Source organism: Lipotes vexillifer, unplaced genomic scaffold (assembly GCF_000442215.2).
Source record: "Lipotes vexillifer unplaced genomic scaffold, Lipotes_vexillifer_v1.1 scaffold2612, whole genome shotgun sequence".
NCBI classification, from domain to species: Eukaryota; Metazoa; Chordata; class Mammalia; order Artiodactyla; family Lipotidae; genus Lipotes; species Lipotes vexillifer.
This window is the reverse complement of record NW_006793649.1, coordinates 52,952-74,781: the sequence shown is the minus strand read 5'-3', so window position 1 is coordinate 74,781 and position 21,830 is coordinate 52,952. Positions and strand designations below refer to the sequence as shown.

General features: G+C 42.6%; 2 protein-coding genes across 2 annotated transcripts in view; both read left to right on the top strand.

Annotated features, from left to right (window-relative positions):
* LOC103070782 (zinc finger protein 239-like) overlaps positions 1-17,415 on the top strand; it is a 21,735-nt gene extending 4,320 nt beyond the window's left edge. The window contains exons 2-5 of the mRNA XM_007466507.1: positions 3,772-4,052; positions 4,275-4,528; positions 4,772-5,069; positions 17,253-17,415. Of these exons, the coding sequence (XP_007466569.1) occupies positions 3,772-4,052; positions 4,275-4,528; positions 4,772-5,069; positions 17,253-17,415 (996 nt within the window). The remainder of the gene's footprint in view (positions 1-3,771; positions 4,053-4,274; positions 4,529-4,771; positions 5,070-17,252) is intronic.
* Positions 17,416-17,424: 9 nt separating this feature from the next.
* The window catches only part of LOC103070505 (zinc finger protein 239-like), a 12,574-nt gene continuing 8,168 nt past the window's right edge, over positions 17,425-21,830 (top strand). The window contains 2 exon segments of the mRNA XM_082931386.1: positions 17,425-17,625; positions 21,687-21,818. Of these exon segments, the coding sequence (XP_082787512.1) occupies positions 17,425-17,625; positions 21,687-21,818 (333 nt within the window).

Below are 21,830 nucleotides of genomic sequence, written 5' to 3'. Positions count from 1 at the left end.
GAAACGGGGCACGAACCCGCGTCTCCTGCAACGGCAGGCGGACTCTCAACCACTGCGCCACCAGGGAAGCCCTCTCCTCCTCTATTCTACAAAAATAATTTCCAATTGTTTAATGTCAGTTCCATATTTAAATTGATTCAACACTCCTCATCCATTGTTTTACAATGTTCTCTGAGGTCCTGAGTGTTTATTTTCACTCATTTCTTCACTGGCTATATCTCATTGCCCAGCAGTTCTTTTCAAAAAGGGCTGCCTGTCATACTCCCTGAGTTTTTACCTACTTGAGAACATTTGCCTGTTTTAATATGAGGGAACAGTTTGCCAGGTAAAAAATGATAAACTCACACTTTGTGTCTCTTCAGAACTTTACAGGCATTACTATACTCTGGCATGAGTGTAACATGGAGGAGTATAAACTCAGCCTGAAATTCCCTCTTGCCCATCACTTGCTCCTCTGCCTCAGATCTTCATATGTTCATTTATTCCTGAAATTTAGTTACGTCACCAGGCTATGCCTTGGTGTGGACTGTTCTATATCAACTTTCTATGGACTACACTGTATCCTTCCAATAGATTCAAGTCTTTATTTCAGCCACATTTCCTTCTGTTAGGTTTGAATGGTTTTCTTTTTCCTTCTGTTTGTTCTTTTCTCTTCTTTAGGAATACTAATTATATATATATTTGAATATCTTTCTGTAGCAACTTGTTTTCTCTATAATCATATTTATATCCACTGCATTCTGTGTCATCTCTCTAGGCCTCATCATGTCCCTGTAGTGATTATTTTTCTTTTTTCTTTGGTGAGTTTCATCTACGTAATGCATTTAGTTTTCCCTTCCACTTTTTTCCTTCAGCTCTGCCAGATTACTTCTCACTTCTTTTTATTCTTTTATAATCTACAATCTATTTTGAGCTCTTATATGTCTTCTTAGAGTTTTCATTTAAACAGTGGTTTTGTCTATAATTTCTTTGAGATAGTGGAGAGCTCTGCTGGATGCGTCCTATTAATTCCTTTGCTGTTCCTCTTGGGTGTATGCTCCTAATCCCTCTGTTACTCATGTTGCTTTCTTTCCTAAAGCAACAACCCCCTGTTTTCAAGCACACATCCCACAAAGTTACCTGAATGATTACTACTCAACAGTGCATGAAGCAGGTTCTCTATGAAAGAGGGAAGAGGCAGAGAGAATTGAGCAAGGGCACCTCAAAGCCTTCATACATATCTGCTGCCACAAACACCTTCTTATCAAATCTACAGGCATTATCTCCCTTCATCTTTTGGTTTCCAGGAGATCAACATGGCACAGAAAAAGCCCTGTAGATCACTGGACTTTCGTAGCACAGTCTGACAGTCACACTCATCTCCTTTCTTCATCTTGCTCCACGGCTGCCAGTGTTCCTCAGCCAGGTGCCAGGTAGAAGACAACCTAAATGATCTGCCAGCACCATTTCTTCTTTAGCATCTTCCCCTGCCACTCTAATATGTCAGACTAGATCTCTATGGGACAGTCCCTGCTTCTGTCACCTGCCTCCCCACCATGGCTCTAGATCTCTTCACTCTAATTAGAAGATCACTGACCATGCCCTTCAGGATATGAGACTTTGGGAGACATCTGTATATGACCCTTTTTTTGAAGATGGAGTTTACCTCATTTGTCATACTTTTAACTGTTTTCAGTGGGTTTTGAGAAATGCCTTTTCCATCTTTTAAACTGTTTCTAAATTTTGAACACTATATATCAAACAAACCCCCCCAAAAATCACTCTAAGGGAAAATTATGACAAAGCCAATTCTTTCCAGTATTTTATTTGAATGTTAAATAAATAAAATCCAGCCTAGATATGGAGGTTTGTGCTAGGGACACATTACTTAATGATAATTCTTGGGCATAAAGGGTAATGATTAATGATAATAGTAGTAATAGTAACAGCAGCTGACACTTACATAGTGCTTTCTATATGCCAAGCATGGTTCTAAATGTTTTACATATATTTAATTCTCATAACAACTCTATGAGGTAAATACTATTATTATCTCCATTTTAGAGATGAGAAAACAGGCACAGAGAGTTGCAGCAACTTGCCTAACGTCACACAGTCAGTAAGTGATGGAGATAGGATTCAAACCCAGGCATTTTGTCCGACAGTCAGTTAAGAATCCACACTCTTAATCTCTATGCTGTGTTGCCTCTTATTCATTGCAAAAAGATTACTGACTAGAGCATTCCAATCCCCCAGGCCAAGGTGAAATGGCTCTCTCAAGGAGCTCAGAAATGTGTTTTTGTGACTGGGCAAGGTCAGGGATTTGATGATATGAACACTCAAAAGCAATAAGCTCATCTGTCTTCCAGTTGCAGGAGGATACAAAATTGCCATACAAAGGAGGCAGTTCCACCAGAATACCAGAAAGAAAAATGCCAGGTCTGAGAAAGGGAGAATTGATTTCTATTAAAATGGCAGCCAAGCATTTTTATTCTGAGGCATAGTTTCATATTTGTTTAACTGTCATGATCTATTGGGAGGAATGGTTAGTAGATCAGTTATTAATTTATCATATCTCAACTCCAAATCTACCCTTCTTTGCTTTGCTTAAGTTACTGGATCTGGACGATTTCTCCTTTGCCAGCTGGTACAACATTTAGATTTTGTCAATAGAGGATGCTGGAGGGAAATGCAAGGCCATAGGAAAAGGAAGGAACTTCTTTTCCTGGTGCTGGTGTGCTATTTTATTTTATTTATTGGTGTGGCTGCCAGCAGACCAACTTGTGGGAGGCCTGGTGGCAATCACCCTAGTGAGTTGCTTCCTGTGAACCCATTCTGGCCTGGCCTCATGGCCCAGCAGGTTCCTACCCCATCAAACAGGCCACTTCCAGCTCCAGACTGCCCACCTCCAGTGAATTCTTCCACCACCCTGCAGGCCACCCACACACACCAGCTCCAGCCTGCACCCTGGCAAGTTTCTTCTCCACCAATAGGGTGTGTGTTCCTGTGGTAGCCACAATCCCTCTGAAAAACGTCTGAATCTCAGCTCCAGAAGGGAAGAGTCTTCTTCCAAGTTCTTTGTTCCTCCCTCTGAGACTTCCCAGTGTAGGAAAGAGGTGAAAATTTGTATTTTAGGAATTATAGAATGTTCTACTTATTATTTCAGATTCTGAGACCAAAAATAAGATGAAAGATTGGAAGACAAAGATGGAAATTTCTGAAGAAAAAGATTCAGCAAGGGCTGTATCAGAAAGACTCCAAAGACAGATCTCCCAGGAATGTGGGTTAGTTGGAACTGGTGATCCTGAAGACAGGTTATTGAGGTATTGGGTAAGCCCCTTAGAGGATGCAGTGGGGCATCCCCCTTCCCAAGAGAGAGGTATCAGGGAAGTGAATCTGATCCCCAAGAAAGCCATTGCAGGAGAGAGAGTCCATGGATGTAAGGAAAGAGAAAAAATACTTTCTGCAGGAGAAAGATCCCACAGATACGAAGTCTGTGGCCAGAGCTTCAAACAGAAGTCAGAAGTAACTGAACATCAGAAAACTGGTAATATAAAGAAAACCTATGAATGTAAGGAATGTGGAAAAACTTTCAATCGGAGCTCAAACCTGATTGTACATCAGAGAATTCATACAGGAAAGAAACCATATGTATGTAGTGAATGTGGAAAAGACTTTAATCAAAGTTCAAATCTTATTATACATCAGAGAATTCATACAGGAAAGAAACCTTATATATGTCATGAATGTGGAAAAGACTTCAATCAGAGCTCTAACCTGGCCCGACATAAGAGAATACATAACGACGAGAATCCCTGTGAATGTAAAGACTGTGGAAAGACCTTCAAGGGAAGCTCGAACCTTGTCCTGCACCAGAGAATTCACAGTGGAGGGAAGCCATATGTATGTAATGAGTGCGGGAAGGCCTTCAATCAAAGCTCAGATCTTATTATCCATCACAGAATTCACACTGGAGAGAAACCCTATGAATGTTATGAATGTGGACAAACCTTCAGTCAGAGTTCACACCTTGTCACACATCAGAGAATTCATACTGGAGAGAAACCCTTCAAGTGCAACACCTGTGAAAAGGCCTTCAGGCAGCGTTCACGCCTCACAGAACACCAGAGACTCCACAGTGGGGAGAGACCCCATGAATGTCACAAATGTGGGAAATCCTTCAGTGGGCGCACAGCCTTTCTTAAACATCAGAGACTACATACTGTAAAGGAACTTGAATGTGAAAAAGCTTGCACTTCTGACTTAGCTCTTATCCAACAACAGAGAATTCACAGGGAAGAAAAACCTTATGAATGTACTGAGTGTGGAAAAAGTTTCCGGGGAAGTTCAGATCTAATTCGGCATTGGATAACTCACACTGGAGAGAAACCCTATGAATGTAATGAATGTGGGAAAGCCTTTAGCCAGAGGTCGCACCTTGTTACACATCAGAAAATTCACACTGGAGAGAAACCCTATCAGTGCAATGAATGTGGGAAAGCGTTCCGGCAGCGTTCACTCCTCGTCCAGCATCACAGAATCCACAGTGGTGAGAAACCCTATGAATGTAAGGAATGTGGAAAAGCCTTCATCTGGCGCACGGCTTTTCTCAAACATCAGAGACTTCATACTGGAGAGAAACTTGTGGAAGGTGAGAAAACATTTAGCAAGGAAGAGTTGCTTAGAGAAGAGCGGAGAATTCGCCAAGAAGTGAAAGCTTATCAGTGCAATCAGTGTGGTATAACTTTCCGAGGCAGCTCAGACCTCATCCGACATCAGGTAACTCATTCAGGAGAGAAACCCTATGAATGTAAAGAATGTGGGAAAACTTTCAATCAGAGCTCAGACCTTATGAGACATCACAGAATTCATAGTGGAGAAAAACCTTATATGTGCAATAAATGTGGGAAATCTTTCAGGGGCAGCTCAGATCTCATTAAACACCACCGTGTTCATACTGGAGAGAAACCCTATGAATGCCCTGAATGTGGGAAGGCCTTCAGTCAGAACTCACACCTTGTTAGTCACCAGAGAATTCACACTGGAGAGAAACCCTTTGAATGTAGCAACTGTGGGAAGGCCTTCAGTGGGCGAACAGCTTTTCTTAAACATCAGAAAATTCATAATGGAAAGGAGCTTGGGGAACACAAGAGAGTCCACAAACAGGACTTATTCTAATAGGTAACAGAGACCTAATGAACGTAGGAAAAGCCTGATGGAGACCACATCATATTGCACAATAGAAGATTTTTATTGCTGAAAACTCTTTGAAGGTAGGAAAACATTAGAAGAGCCTACTGGATGGAAAACATATAAGTGTAATGTGGGAAAGCTCTTGGACATAATCACCTTTTTTTTTGCCTCAGAGTTGACACTGGAGTATGATCCCCAGGGTAAAATTAATTAAGAATGTTTTAGGGGACTTCCATTGTTAATAAAACCATTAGAAATCACTTTGTCACCAACCCCCAAACTAAATTCTTCATGGAAGGAGCCATTTCAATCTCGACTACCTAGTCCAGTGACAAGTATAAATCTGTTTTAGGTACTTTAGATTGATTAAATCTTTGTCTGGGATGAGTTCTTCCCGTTAGATATATATTTTATACATATTCCCCTTTTATCTCCTTATAAAAATATGCTTATGCATATGTGATAATACTAATTAGAATGATCCATTAATTCAGGGGTCCCCAACCTCCGGACCATGGACGGGTACTGGGCCGAGGCCTGTAAGGAACCAGACCACACAGCAGGAGGTGAGCATCGGGCGAGCAATCGAAGCTTCATCTGCTGCTCCCCATTGCTCGCATTACCTCCTGAACCATCCTCCTCCCCCTCCACCCCGATCCGTGGATAAACTGTTTTCCACAAAACTGGTCCCTGGTGCCAAGAAGGTTGGGGACCACTGCATTAATTTAGAGGAAACAAAAAAATAATAGAAATGACTTGAAAACAGGAGAGCTGAAGGCCAGGACACAAGAGCCAAGTGAGGTATTCCCCAGAAAAAGAATGGTGATGATTGAGTATCAGGAAATGAAAGAGCAAAGAAAGGACAGTGTGGGTTGGGAATAGGATTAGACTGAGCACCAGGGAAGAGCATTTAGGTGACCTGAGTTGCTGGGAATTAGAAGAAAGCAAAAACTGAAAGGTCAGGTGATTAGAGGACAGTAGTTTTGTCTTGAACCAGGGCTTTGTAATTATTTGAGAACTGGAGAGTCTAAGTAGAACTCTGAAAGAGATCAGTGGGGGTTGCCTTCAAGATGGCAGAGAAGTAAGACGTGGAGATCACCTTCCTCCCCACAAATACATCAAAACTACATCTACATGTGGAACAACTCCTACAGAACACCTACTGAACACTGGCAGAAGACCTCAGACTTCCCAAAAGACGCCCTCAGGTGACCTGCACACAGAGGTGGAGCCAAATCCAAAGCTGAACCCCAGGAGTTGTGCGAACAAAGAAGAGAAAGGGAAATCCCTCCCAGCAGCCTCAGGAGCAGCGGATTAAATCTCCACAATCAAACTGATGTACCCTACATCTCTGGAATATCTGAATAGACAACAAATCATCCCAAAATTGAGGTGGTAGACTTTGGGAGCAACTGTAGACTTGGAGTTTGCTTTCTGCATCTAATTTGTTTCTGGTTTTATGTTAATCTTAGTTTAGTATTTAGAGCTTATTATCATTGGTACATTTGTTTATTGATTTGGTTGCCCTCTTCCTTTTTTTATTTTATATATATATATATATTTTTTTTTTTCCTTTTTCTCTTTTTGTGAGTATGTATATGTATGCTTCTTTGTGTGATTTTGTCTGTATAGCTTTGCTTTTGCCATTTGTCCTAGGGTCCTAGAGTTCTGACTGTCTGGGTTTTTTTATTTGTGTGGTTTTTTTTTTTTTTTTGTATAGTTTTTAGCACTTTTATCATTGGTGGGTTTGTTTTTTGGTTTGGTTGTTCTCCTTTCCTTCTCTTTTTTTAAATTACTTTTTTAATTTTTAATTTTAAAAAATTTTTCTATTTTAATAACTTTATTTTATCCTTCCTTCCTTCCTTCCTTCTTTCCTCCCTCCCTTCCTCCCCTTCCTCCATCCCTCCCTCCCTCCCTCCCTTCCTTCCTTCCTTTCTTTCTTTTTCTCCCTTTTCTTCTGAGCTATGTGGCTGACAGGGTCTTGGTGCTCTGGCCGGGTGTCAGGCTTGAGCCTCAGAGGTGGGAGAGCCAAGTTCAGGACATTGGTCCACCAGAGACCTCCAGCCCCCATGTAATAGCAAATGGCAAAAGCTCTCCCAGAGATCTCCATCTCAACGCTAAGACCCAGCTCCACTCAACGACCAGCAAACTACAGTGCTGGACACCCTATGCCAAACAACTAGCAAGACAGGAACACAGCCCCACCCATTAGCAGTGAGGCTGCCTAAAATCATAATAAATTCACAGACACCCCAAAACACATGACCGAACGTGGTCCTGCCCACCAGAAAGACAAGATCCAGCCACATCCACCAGAACACAGGCACCAGTCCCCTCCACAAGGAAGACTACACAACCCACTGAACCAACCTTACCCACTGGGAGCAGAAACCAAAAACAATGGGAACTACAAATTTGCAGCCTGTGAAATGGAGACCCCAAGCACAGTAAGTTAAGCAAAATGAGAAGAGAGAGAAATGCACAGTAGATGAAGGAGCAAAGTAAAAACCCACCAGCCCAAACAAATGAAGAGGAAATAGGCAGTCTACCTGAAAAAGAATTCAGAGTAATGATAGTAAAGATGATCCAAAATCTTGGAAATAGAATGGAGAAAATACAAGAAACGTTTAACAAGGACCTAGAAGAACTAGAGAGGAAACAAACAATGATGAACAATACAATAAATGAAATTAAAAATTCTCTAGAAGGAATCAATAAGAGAATAACTGAGGCAGAAGAACGGATAAGTGACCTGGAAGATAAACTAGTGGAAATAATGAACAGAGAGCAGAATAAAGAAAAAAGAATGAAAAGAAATGAGGACGATCTCAAAGACCTCTGGGACAACATAAAACTCACCAACATTCGATTTAGAGAGGTCCCAGAAGAAGAAGAGAAAAAAAAAAAAGGACTGAGAAAATATTTGAAGAGATTGTAGTTGAAAACTTCCCTATTATGGGTAAGGAAATCGTCAATCAAATCCAGGAAGCGCAGAGAGTAACATACAGGATAAATCCAAGGAGAAACACGCCAAGACACATATTAAACTATCAAAAATTAAATACAAAGAAAAAATATTAAAAGCAGCAAGGGAAAAGCAACAATTAACATACAAAGGAATCCCCATAAGGTTAACAGCTGATCTTTCAGCAGAAACTCTGCAAGCCAGAAGGGAGTGGCAGGACATATTTAAAGTGATGAAAGGGAAAAACCTACAAGCAAGATTACTCTACCCAGCAGGGATCTCATTCACATTCAATGGAGAAATTAAAACCTTTACAGACAAGCAAAAGCTAAGAGAATTCAGCACCACCAAACCAGCTTTACGACAAATGCTAAAGGAACTTCCCTAGGCAGGAAACACGAGAAGGAAAAGACCTACAATAACAAACCCAAAACAATTAAGAAAATGGTAACAGGAACATACATATCAATAACTACCTTAAATGTAAATGGATTAAATGCTCCAACCAAAGACATAGACTGGCTGAATGGATACAAAAACAAGACCCGTATATATGCTGTCTACAAGAGACCCACTTCAGACCTAGGGACACATACAGACTGAAAGTGAGGGGATGGAAAAAGATATTCCATGCAAATGGAAATCAAAAGAAAGCTGGAGTAGCAATTCTCATATCAGACAAAACAGACTTTAAAATAAAGAGTATTACAAGAGACAAAGAAGGACACTACATAATGATCAAGGGAATCCAAGAAGAAGATATAACAATTGTAAATATTTATGCACCCAACATAGGAGCACCTCAATACATAAGGCAAATGCTAACAGCTATATAAGGGGAAATCGACAGTAACACAATCACAGTAGGGGACTTTAACACCCCACTTTCACCAAGGACAGATCATCCAAAATGAAAATAAATAAGGAAACACAAGCTTTAAATGATACATTAAACAAGGTGGACTTAATTGATAATAATAGGACATTCCATCCAAAAACAGCAGATTATACTTTCTTCTCAAGTGCGCAAGGAACATTCTCCTGGATAGATCATATCTTGGGTCACAAATCAAGCCTTGGTAAATTTAAGAAAATTGAAATCGTATCAAGTATCTTTTCTGACCACAACGCTATGAGACTAGGTATCAATTATAGGAAAAAGTCTGTAAAAAATACAAGCACATGGAGGCTAAAAAATACATTACTAAATAACCAAGAGATCACTGAAGAAACCAAAGAGGAAATACAAAGCTACCCAGAAACAAATGACATTGAAAACACGACGACCCAGAACCTCTGGGATGGAGCAAAAGCAGTTCTAAGAGGGAAGTTTATAGCAATACAATCCTACCTCAAGAAACAAGAAACATCTCAAATAAACAACCTAACCTTACACCTACAGGAACTAGAGAAAGAATTTAAAAAACCCAAAGTTAGCAGAAGGAAAGAAATCATAAAGATCAGATCAGAAATAAATGAAAAAGAAATGAAGGAAACGATAGCAAAGATCAATAAAACTAAAAGCTGGTTCTTTGAGAAGATAAACAAAATTGATAAACCATTAGCCAGACTCATCAGGAAAAAAAGGGAGAAGACTCAAATCAATAGAATTAGAAATGAAAAAAGAGAAGTAACAACTGACACTGCAGAAATACAAAGGATCATGAAAGATTACTACAAGCAACTCTATGCCAATAAAATGGACAACCTGGAAGAAATGGACAAATTCTTAGAAAGGCACCAGCTTCTGAGACTGAACCAGGAAGAAATAGAAAACATAAACAGACCAATCACAAGCACTGAAATTGAAACTGTGATTAAGAATCTTCCAACAGGGGCTTCCCTGGTGGCACAGTGGTTGAGAGTCCGCCTGCTGATGCAGGGGACACGGGTTTGTGCCCTGGTCTGGGAGGATCCCACATGCCGTGGAGCAGCTGGGCCCGTGAGCCGTGGCCGCTGAGCCTGTGTGTCCGGAGCCTGTGCTCCACAGCGGGAGGGGCCACAGCAGTAAGAGGCCCGCATACCGCCAAAAAGAAAAAAAAAAAGAAAAAAGAAAGGGGTTTATTCCAGGAATGCAAGGATTCTTCAATATACGCAAATCTATCAATGTGATTAACCATATTAACAAATTGAAGGAGAAAAACCATATGATCATCTCAATAGATGCAGAGAAAGCTTTTGACAAAATTCAACACCCATTTATGATAAAAACCCTGCAGAAAGTAGGTGTAGAGGGAACTTTCCTCAATATAATAAAGGCCGTATATGACAAGCCCACAGCCAACATCATCCTCAATGGCGAAAAACTGAAAGCATTTCCACTAAGGTCAGGAACAAGACAAGGTTGCCCACTCTCACCACTCTTATTCAACATAGTTTTGGAAGTTTTAGCCACAGCAATCAGAGAAGAAAAGGAAATAAAAGGAATCCAAATCGGAAAAGAAGAAGTAAAGCTGTCACTGTTTGCAGATGACATGATACTATACATAGAGAATCCTAAAGATGCTACCAGAAAACTACTAGAGCTAATCAATGAATTTGGTAAAGTAGCAGGATACAAAATTAATGCACAGAAATCTCTGGCATTCCTATATACTAATGATGAAAAATCTGAAAGTGAAATCAAGAAAACACTCCCATTTACCATTGCAACAAAAAGAATAAAATACCTAGGAATAAACCTACCTAAGGAGACAAAAGACCTGTATGCAGAAAACCATAAGACACTGTTGAAAAAAATTAAAGATGATACAAACAGATGAAGAGATATACCATGTTCTTGGATTGGAAGAATCAACATTGTGAAAATGACTATACTGCCCAAAGCAATCTACAGATTCAGTGCAATCCCTATCAAACTACCAATGGCATTGTTCACAGAACTAGAACAAAAAATTTCACAATTTGTATGGAAACACAAAAGACCCTGACTAGCCAAAGCAATCTTGAGAAACTAAAACGGAGCTGGAGGAATCAGGCTCCCTGACTTCAGACTATACTACAAATCAAGATTAATCAAGACAGTATGGTACTGGCACAAAAACAGAAAGATAGATCAATGGAATAGGATAGAAAGCCCAGAGATAAACCCATGCACATATGGTCACCTTATCTTTGATAAAGGTGGCAGGAATATACAGTGGAGAAAGGACAGCCTCTTCAATAAGTGGTGCTGGGAAAAAACCCATACACACATGTCACCTTATCTTTGATAAAGGAGGCAAGAATATACAATGGAGAAAAGACAGCCTCTTCAATAAGTGGTGCTAGGAAAACAGGACAGCTACATGTAAGAGAATGAAATTAGAACACCCCCTAACACCATACACAAAAACAAACTCAAAATGGATTAAAGACCTAAATGTAAGGCCAGAAACTATCAAACTCTTAGAGGAAAACATAGGCAGAACACTCTATGACATAAATCACAGCAAGATCCTTTTTGACCCACCTCCTAGAGAAATGGAAATAAAAACAAAAATAAACAAATGGGACCTAATGAAACTTCAAAGCTTTTGCACAGCAAAGGAAACCATAAACAAGACCAAAAGACAACCCTCAGAATGGGAGAAAATATTTGCAAATGAAGCAACTGACAAAGGATTAATCTCCAAAATTTACAGGCAGCTCATGCAGCTCAATAACAAAAAAACAAACAACCCAATCCAAAAATGGGCAGAAGACCTAAATAGACATTTCTCCAAAGAAGATATACAGATTGCCAACAAACACATGAAAGGATGCTCAACATCACTAATCATTAGAGAAATGCAAATCAAAACTACAATGAGGTATCATCTCACACCAGTCAGAATGGCCATCATCAAAAAATCTACAAACAATAAATGCTGGAGAGGGTGTGGAGAAAAGGGAACCCTCTTGCACTGTTGGTGGGAATGTAAATTGATACAGCCACTATGGAGAACAGTATGGAGGTTCTTAAAAAACTAAAAATAGAACTACCATATGACCCAGCAATCCCACTACTGGGCATATGCCCAGTATGGGCATATAATTCAAAAATAGTCATATACCACAATGTTCATTGCAGTTCTATTTACAATCGCCAGGACATGGAAGCAACCTAAGTGTCCATCAACAGATGGAATATTACTCAGCCATAAAAAGAAACGAAATTGAGCTATTTGTAATGAGGTGGATAGATCTAGAGTCTGTCATACAGAGTGAAGTAAGTCAGAAAGAGAAGGACAAATACCGTATGCTAACACATATATATGGAATTTAAGAAAAAAAAATGAAAAAAAAGGTTCTGAAGAACCTAGGGGCAGGACAGGAATAAAGACGCAGACATAGAGAATGGACTTGAGGACACGGGGAGGGGAAAGTGTAAGCTGGGACGAACTGAGAGAGTGGCATGGACATATATACACTACCAAATGTAAAATAGATAGCTAGTGGGAAGCAGCCACATAGCACAGGGAGATAAGCTTGGTGCTTTGTGACCACATAGAGGGGTGGGGTAGGGAGGGTGAGAGGGAGACGCAAGAGGGAGGAGATATGGATATATATCTATATTTATAGCTGATTCACTTTGTTATAAAGCAGAAACACACCATTGTAAAGCAATTATACTCCAATGAAGATGTTAAAAAAATATCTATCAAGAACTAAAAAAAGTTAAATAAAAAATAAATTAAAAAAATAAAAAGCTTGTGAAAATGTTAAAAGAAAAAAGAGATCAGTCATCTTTAACCTGATAACTGATATTGGTAATTAGGCCCTGCATTTATATCTGTGCATTGCATATCTGTGCAATCAAACTCAATCGTCAAATATTTCTTGTACCCTGAGCTACTGGTAGATTGTATATGAACTTACACAAATCAGCAGAAAAGAAAGTTACTGAATGGGACAGTGTAAGGCAAGAATTTCAAGCTCATATCTTTCCTCAGTGGGAGTGGCTTGTGAGATGCACAGAGGGGATCAGTGGTTCTCAGCGGGGGTAATTTTGCCTCCGAGAGGACATTTGGCAATGTCCAGAGACATTTTGGTTGTCGCAACTGAGAAGAAAATATTGGCATCTAAAGACCAGGAATGTTGCTAAATATCTTACAATACATAGGTCCTCCCCAACAAAGAATTATCTGGCCCTAAGTGTCAGTAGTGCCATGGTTGAGAAACCATGCCCTTGGATATTTAGAACACGTCACCTGGGGCCACTTAAGCAAGCACTTCAGTGTGATGTGGGTGGTGGCAGTGCATCCCAAGGGGAACCCAGAGTCTGCTAGAAAACTCTAGTTTGATGAATTGTTTCAGGAGAAGCAACGTGGTGTAGTGGAGGGAGCACAGACGTGGGTTTGAATCCCAGTATGACATATTGGCTTCAGGACCTGGAACAAATTATGTAACCCTGATCCTTATTTTCCTAATAAAATGGTGATAAAATTATCTACCTCATGGTGTAATTGTGAGGTTTTTGTTTTTGTTTTTGTTTTCCGGTGGCGGGCCTCTCCCGTTGCAGAGCACAGGCTCCGGACGCGCAGGCTCAGTGGCCATGGCTTACGGGCCCAGCCACTCTGTGTCATGTGGGATCTTCCCGGACCGGGCACGAACCCATGTCCCCTGCATCGGCAGGAGGACTCTCAACCACTGCGCCACCAGGGAAGCCCTGTAATTGTGAGGTTTAAATGAGAAAACTGAAATTACTGTTGACACATAGAAGGACATCTAGAGCTTCAATCATGTTAAAATAGATGAAGTATTTACAAGCAAAATATATAATGTGTAAGATACAGTGGAGTCCCATGGCTGGTGTAAAGAATATGACCCCCTGGGACTTCCCTGGTGGCACAGTGGTTAAGAATCCGCCTGCCAATGCAGGGGACATGGGTTCGAGTCCTGGTCTGGGAAGATCCCACATGCCGTGGAGCAACTAAGCCTGTGCACGACAACTACTGAACCTGCGCTCTAGAGCCCGAGAGCCACAATCACTGAGCCCACGTGCCACAACTACTGAAGCCTGTGCGCCTAGAAGCTGTGCTCCGCAACAAGAGAAGCCACCGCAATGAGAAGCCTACGCACCACAACGAAGAGTAGCCCCCGCTCGCCACAACTAGAGAAAGCCCGCGCACAACAACGAAGACCCAACACAGCCTAAAATAAATGAATAAATAATTAAATTTATTTAAAAAAAAAAAAAAGAATATGACCCCTTAAAGTTCAAAGCACTGGGGGCTATGGCTTCCCCAGAGAGGCATCCTGGACAGTAGTGGGATATCTTGAAGTGGAGAAGCCCATCCACATCATCCCTGAAAGCTGGCTCCTGGGGAATTCTCTGGCAGTCCAGTGGTTAAGACTCGGTGCTTTCACTGCCCTGGGCCCAGGTTTGATTCCTGGTTGGGGAACTAAGATCTCCGCAGGCCGTGTGGTGCAGCCAAAATAAAAAGAAAGAAAGCTGGCTGCCTGCCTGTTCATGATGTGTGGCACAAGGGGTCCAGGAGCCTGCATGCCCCCATCACCTGCCTCAAAGGTTTAAGCTCTTTAGCAACTTCACATAAATTACTGAATGCTCTTTTTATATCAGAATATCTTTAAATATATTTGAGATGCAAAAGGAATTCAAAATAGCTATCCTCAGTGATACACTTGGATTAAAAATTAAAGATACTTAAATTTTTTGAGTTATCCCAGACTCTATTCAAAACCTTTAGCTAACCAGAACATATTTGCATTCTATTTGTATAAAAGAAAGGAATTGGAAATTTATTCTGAAAAGCCTTTCCCCGTCTCCTTTACCTGTATTTATAATGCTGTACAGTGAGAGTGATGGTTTTTAGGATAAGCAGGATATTGAAAATGGACTTGAAGGTAATTTAATGCAGTGGTTTCTGACTTTTAAACACCAAAGCCCTCTTTTTTACTCCCTTGTGCCCTGTGTTTCAAAAGCTTTTGTTTGCCAAACTGCATTTATTAAAGAATAATTCTTTTATTTTTTGCTATTCAAATTCATGTATAACCACTAATCATACTTCTGATTGGTATGACATAACCAGATTTAAGTATTAAAATTCCTGTCCAATTTGTAAAACTGAGTGCCACAGAATAAGATCTACCTGTTAGGGAGTAGCCTACATTGGAACTTTGGGAAAAGAGCCTGAAGGATGAAATTTTACCTTCATGAGACCTTAAAAAGCTAAAGAACCAAGCTCAGGACCAAAGCTGAGAGAGCATCAAATCTCTTTGAGGACAGGGGTGATTGGAATGTGGGTTAAGCGTTGGCTCCATGTAAAGATTTCATAGGAAACAAGACTGCTACAACCTGGGGAGAGAGTGTGTGAATATAGTAGAGGAAGGGAATGTTACCCAATAATCTGCCAATTTAGTCCACTTTTCTTAATTTTTGATGCCCTTACTTAAAGAAGCCACCATCTTCATCTCGTGTTATTACCACAGCCTCCCTGCTTCCATTTCTGTACAGAGCAGCCTGAATGATTGTTCTTTAGAATAAATCTGATAGTGCCACCCCTCTCCAGACTTCTGCAGTGGTTTCCCACTAACCTGAGCCTGAAGTCCAGTCCTTAGTGGGGACACATGTCCTGATCCGGCCCCATTCACCCACTCCTTCGATGAATATTTATTGAGCTTCTAATATACCACAAGCACTGGGGGGTATGAAGAGCAGAAACAGACAACAGTCTCTGTCCTGGAGCTTATTTATAATAGCAGAGGAGAGATTAATTAGAATCTTTTTTTTTTTTTTTTTTTTTTTTTGCGGTACGTGGGCCTCTCACTGTTGTGGCCTCTCCCGTTGCGGAGCACAGGCTCTGGACGCGCAGGCTCAGCGGCCATGGCTCACGGGCCCAGCCTTTCCGCGGCATGTGGGATCTTCCCGGACCGGGGCACGAACCCGTGTCCTCTGCATCGGCAGGCGGGCTCTCAACCACTGCGCCACCAGGGAAGCCCTAATTAGAATCTTAAGTTAAATTACAACCATTGGAAGTGGCACAAAGGAGAGGCATGATACTGCCGTGGGGACCTTTCTGCAAAGTGCTCACCTTTCTAAACCCAACATTTACCCCTGAACTATCTGCAGTTCCCCAAGCACCTAGGCACTACCCTCTTGCCTTTCCACGAGCTGTTCCCTCTGCTTGGAGGGCTCTCTCCTGTGACGATAGAAATGGAAGAACAGCTTCAGGGCTAACAGCACATTTTGGCTTCTGTAAGAAAATTGCTTTGCTTGCTTGCTCAAGAACAGGAAGGGAGCGTACCCTTCCTGGAACAGAACAGCCCACGGTGTACTTTGGCTGCTACAAAGGGGGAACTCTGCTTGTTTGAGGCGGGAAGAACCGGGTTCCTGATTGGCTGGTTCAAAATTAAACAGCTCCCTCCCGCCTTGGGGACTTCCCGCCCTATGAAGGGTATAAAAGCCTCGCCCAACTCTTAGTCGGGGTCTCACTCACTTCTCTCCGAGTGGGACCCTGTCCGGACAGTTTGTGTAAGCTTCTATACTTGAATAATCCTTTGCTAATCCTTCTACTTGGTGTTGGTGACTCTCGGGTGTCCTTGGTTGGGACACGGGTCGCATTTACCGGGGGACTCCAGGCGTGTGGCTCCCGCACTGCAACACTCCCTCCTTACCTAGCTCCACTATTTCTTTAGTACGTCCCATGTGTTGGGTACTGTGACAAGGACTTACCACCAATTTCCTCTTGCATTCTTTGGCTCAGTCTTAATTGGTGGGTACTACTGTTATCCCCGTTTTCTAAACAGGAAATTAAGGTCAAGAAGGCAACGTAATTTGCCCAGAGACCCGAAACTAGTAAGTGAAGAAACTGGGATTCAAGCCCAGGACTGCCTGACTCCAAAGCCCTTTTTCTTAGGCACTGAAGTACTGTGTCTCCCAACTCCTTCACGTTCACCTCATTCCCCCAGGTCGCCTTCCCTGACACACACCCAGTCGGACTTGAGCGCTTCCACTCTGTTCCCACTGGCCACAGCCACAACACTGTAACTTTAACTTTCTAGTCACCCCACTAGACTGAGAACAACCTAGACAAAGACCGGATCCGCATGTTTGAAAGCTCAGTGACTGGGGAGGAGACTACAGCTCACGTGGGCGGAAGTGCGGCGTCCCCCCCCCCCCGGGCTTGTCTAGGAAGACCGGAGGACTGGACTTGGTGGCCATCCGGTTCTTTTGCCCCGGGGGGGCGGGGCGAGGGGCGGGCTGGCCTGACTCCGAGCCGCCCCTGGCTGACCGCGGCTCCACCCGTGACAAGTTGCTGGAGGTGGGGGGACAATGGCCGAAGCGGCGGAGGTAGCACTAAGTGATGGGGACACTGAGGGTGGCCCGGCGGCGAGGCCCCGTAGTGGCGGTGCATGCGGCGCTGGGCTCCTGGGCTCAGGTCTCTGGCTCCGACGGTCTGGCCCAGGCGCCAGGGCCCCAGTCAGTCACGGTCTCATCCCGTGATCTCCCGCTCGCAGCCCCAGCCCACAGCTTTGAGGTCCTCCGGGCGGCCCACCCAGCCCGGGTAGGCAGGATGGCCCTTCCTGGCTCAGCGCCTCCAGGGCTGTTATCTACGGGAGCAAAGACCGTACGGGATGCGGCCAGGCCGGGTGCGCTGCCAGTCCACGCACAAGGTGGCCTCCCCGAGAACCGAGTGCAGGAGAGTGAAGGGGACCAGGTCATGCTGGGTAAGGAGCTCCTTCAGTGACTCCAAGAGTTATTTATGGAGACCTTGTGACCTTCGCAAAACGAAGTTTCTTCTGGGTTGGATGAGGGTCAGGGTGGTGGCTTCTTGGATTTGGAACAAGCATCACAGAGCTCTGAATCCCTCTGGGATACAGAACTGTCTCTGTTCCGTTTTGAACTATTATCTAGAAAGTCAGGCTCACTGTGCCAGTGCTCGTCCCTCCCACCCCCACCTTCAAAAAATGCAAATAAAATGAGACATCCTGATGCCTTGCAGTTATTCCTGCACTCAACTAAAGTAAGTTAGATATGGTACAGTAATAAACAGAATTAAAGATTTCTGAACAGTGATTAACATGACGAAAGTGATGCATAACTAACAGCATTGTCCAGTCTGAACTGAAGCGGGAAAATCTTGGTGTCAAGATCATTAACCAAGTAACAAAATTAAAACTATCCATTATTTATTGAGCGCTAACTCTGCCAGGTGTCATTTTAAGCACTTTACATGTATTTAATCCTCACAAAACCTCTTTTAAATGCTATTACTGTCCACATTTGATGAGGAAACAGAGGCACAGAAAGGTTAAGTAAATGAAGGTCACACCGCAAATAAATGGTAGAGGCAGACAAGGCAGCCTATGTCCAGAGCCCATGTTCTTACTGACTATGCTCCAGTCTCTTATGGTAATCTACTGAAATCGGGAAAGCCATGAGTGGTGCCAGGGGGAAATTACAGGAATGGAAAGAATGACATTGTTTTTTCTGGAAAATTAATTGGACTTCATGGTAAGCGTATTAGTTTCCTAATTACCACAAACTGAGTGGCTTAAAACAACAGAAATCTGGGCTTCCCTGGTGGCGCAGTGGTTGAGAGTCCGCCTGCCGATACAGGGGACACGAGTTCGTGCCCTGGTCTGGGAGGATCCCACATGCCGCGGAGCGGCTGGGTCCGTGAGCCATGGCCACTGAGCCTGCGCGTCCGGAGCCTTATTCTCACTGGTGTCAGGATTTAAGTAGCAAAAAGTAAAAAAAAAAACCCAGAAATTTATTCCCTCACTGTTACGGAGGCTACAAGTCCAAAATCAAACTGTTGGCTGGGCCATGCTCCCTCTGAAGCCTCTAGGCAAGGATCCTTTCATGCCTCTTCCAACTTCTGGTAGCCCTAGGGGTTCCTTGGTTTGTGGCAGCATAATTCCAATATCTGCCTCCATCTTCATATGGTCGTCTTACTTCCGGTTCTCTGTCCAAATTTCCCTCTTCTTATAATGACACCAGTCATATTGGATTCAGGGCCCACCCTAATGACATCATCTTAACTTGATTACATCTGCAAAGACCCTATTTCCAAATAAGATCACATCCATAGGTGTCAGGTAGACATGAATTTTAGGGGGACAACATTTAATGCAGCACAGTAGGGAAAAATTATTCAAGAATAATGTAAGATTAGGAGCTTGGGGCAGGGCATTACCAGAGACAAGAATATTAGAAAAACATGTCAGTTTCAGAATTGTAAATTTAGAAATAATCTGGTTTCCAAGAGAAAATATTCACCATTTCATTTGGTTGTGAGATACAGATTTTGTCCAGGAAGTCCAGCTGGCTCTTTAGCTGGGCCTTACGCTCTGATCACCAGATTTCAAGGTCTGGTCCTACACTTTCCAGGTCCAGAAATTTTACTTTGTCTGTGTACCTATCCAGAATTATTCAGGCCAGGGAAATAGACTTACCCAAACCACAAGAAAGTGGTATAAAAAACAGGGGAAAATACAACTGCCTGATAGAAATTGAGCAGGCTGTCAACACATTTTCTATCTAGGAAAACCTATAGAGGAAGGTAAATTCTAATCAGAAGTTTGCTTAGGGCTTCCCTGGTGGCACAGTGGTTGAGAATCCGCCTGCCAAAGCAGGGGACACGGGTTTGAGCCCTGGTCCAGGAAGATCCCACATGCCACGGAGCAACTAAGCCCATGTGCCACAACTACTGAGCCTGCGCTCTAGAGCCTGCGAGCCACAACTACTGAGCCCACACGCCACAGCTGCTGAAGCCCATGTGCTTAGAACCCGTGTTCGGCAACAAGAGAAGCCACCCAATGAGAGGCCCACACACCACAACGAAGAGTAGCCCCCGCTCGCCACAACTAGAGAAAAGCCCGCATGCAGCAACAAAGACCCAAAGCAGCCAAAAAAAGAAAAAGAAAAGTTTGCTTAGTGGGCATGGAAGCAAAGCAAGGGCATTGTCAGGTAATATTAATGCAGATGTCATCCTGCTCTGATCACTTGGTATATCTACGTGCTCTTGGGAGGAGGGCAGGTGTCTGCCAAGGGGACAGAGAATACCCCCGTGAGCTGGAGTGAGCACCCTCCCCTGAATCAGTGCTGGAGGCACAGACACATTTTTGCTCTCTGAGTCCATCTTTTCTAGATGTAGAAACCTAGTGTTTCTTCATGTCGGGTTTAAGACAATTGATTAAGTTCCCCTGTCTTGATTATTATAATCATACTCCATCCAGTGCTCCTCTGAAACCAGGTCCTGGTAACTGTGATTGGACTTAGGAATTCCAGGATTTCCTTACCTTTTTGAGTTATTTCTGCATGTGGATAATTTCAGCCATTATATGTTGATACTTGCTGGTTTATTATTAAAGAGTAATCTCTTCCAAGTTCTATTGGCATCTTTACTTTGCTCCTTTGAAGGGATAGCAAGCCCACCCATCCTTCCTTTACCTCCACTACTCTCTATACTTCCCCACAGACTTATGTAATCCAGCACAGTGCTGTGTTCTTACTGGGCCCAGAGACAGCCTCTGCATTTAAAGTGGTGCTTTGAGGCAATTACTTTTCAGTCCTTCATGGTTAACAGTTGAGATAAAACTACTTGCCATTCTTCTCCCTATTTATTGGGTATATCCACTAAATGGCCAAGAAGATGAAACTGTGACTAAGGGTCTCACCTCTCAGGCAAAAATATGTCATAAACAACTCTTGAAGTATCAAGGCTGCTCACTATGATCCACCTAACTGCCCTTCTCACCTCCAGAGGTGGGCTCCCAGCAACCAAGTTTATCCTGTGTGATACCCCGTAGCCCCTACCACCACCGATTACAGTCAAAGTCAACACTTGACCGAAACTGGGATAACTGATTCTCTTTTCTAAGATTTTGGAAGTGGAACTAAAGAAATCTAGTTAATACAGGGCTGGTCTTTTGCATAAAGGAAATTTTAAGATCCAGGAGCTAAGGTACTAAAGGAAAAAGACAGTTTGCCGAGAGAATGATGTGGACTCAAAGTCTGATTCAGTAGCTCTCCCGTGTGTTTCTGACAATCAGCCAAGTTTGGGAACTGCTTTTATAGACCATAGAGACCAAAGTTAGGTTTAGAAGCCTTTCTCTTTCCCAGATTATAACACCATTTTTGAGAATCTAGAAGCTTAACCCAATCATAGAAATGTTTTACTTTGAACATTTGTTTCCCCTTCTAAGAATTTCTTTTCTCCTAGCATAGTGGAGGGAAGCCATATATATGTAACGAATGTGGGAAAGGCCTTAAATCAAAGCTCAGATCTGATTATCCATCACAGCATTTATACTTTTAACTTATGTTTCAGATAATGAAAAGAAAACTGAGAAGGAGGAATGGAAGCTAAAGCAGGAAATTTCTGAAGAAACAGGATCAGGACACCCAGTACAAATACCCCATGGATCTAAATTCTTAGGACCCAGGGAAAGTGAGAACAGCTTGGAGAGGCAACAGGTAAACTCAGCAGAGGCTGGACTGCTACACTCTTCTTTTGAGGAAAAGGGGTTCAGCCAAGTGAGCATTACCCTTAAGAAAGGAAAGCTTGACATTGATAAGAAACTGAGAATTTGTGATCTGACCCCAACCGTTACACATCAGAGAGTTTCAACAGAGGAAAGAACCTATAGGTGCAAGGCATGTGGCCAGAGCTTCAAAGAGAAGTCAGGACTTACTCAGCATCAGAAAATCCATACCATAAAGAGAAGCTGTTAGTGCAACAAATGCGGAAAGGTCTTCAGCAGG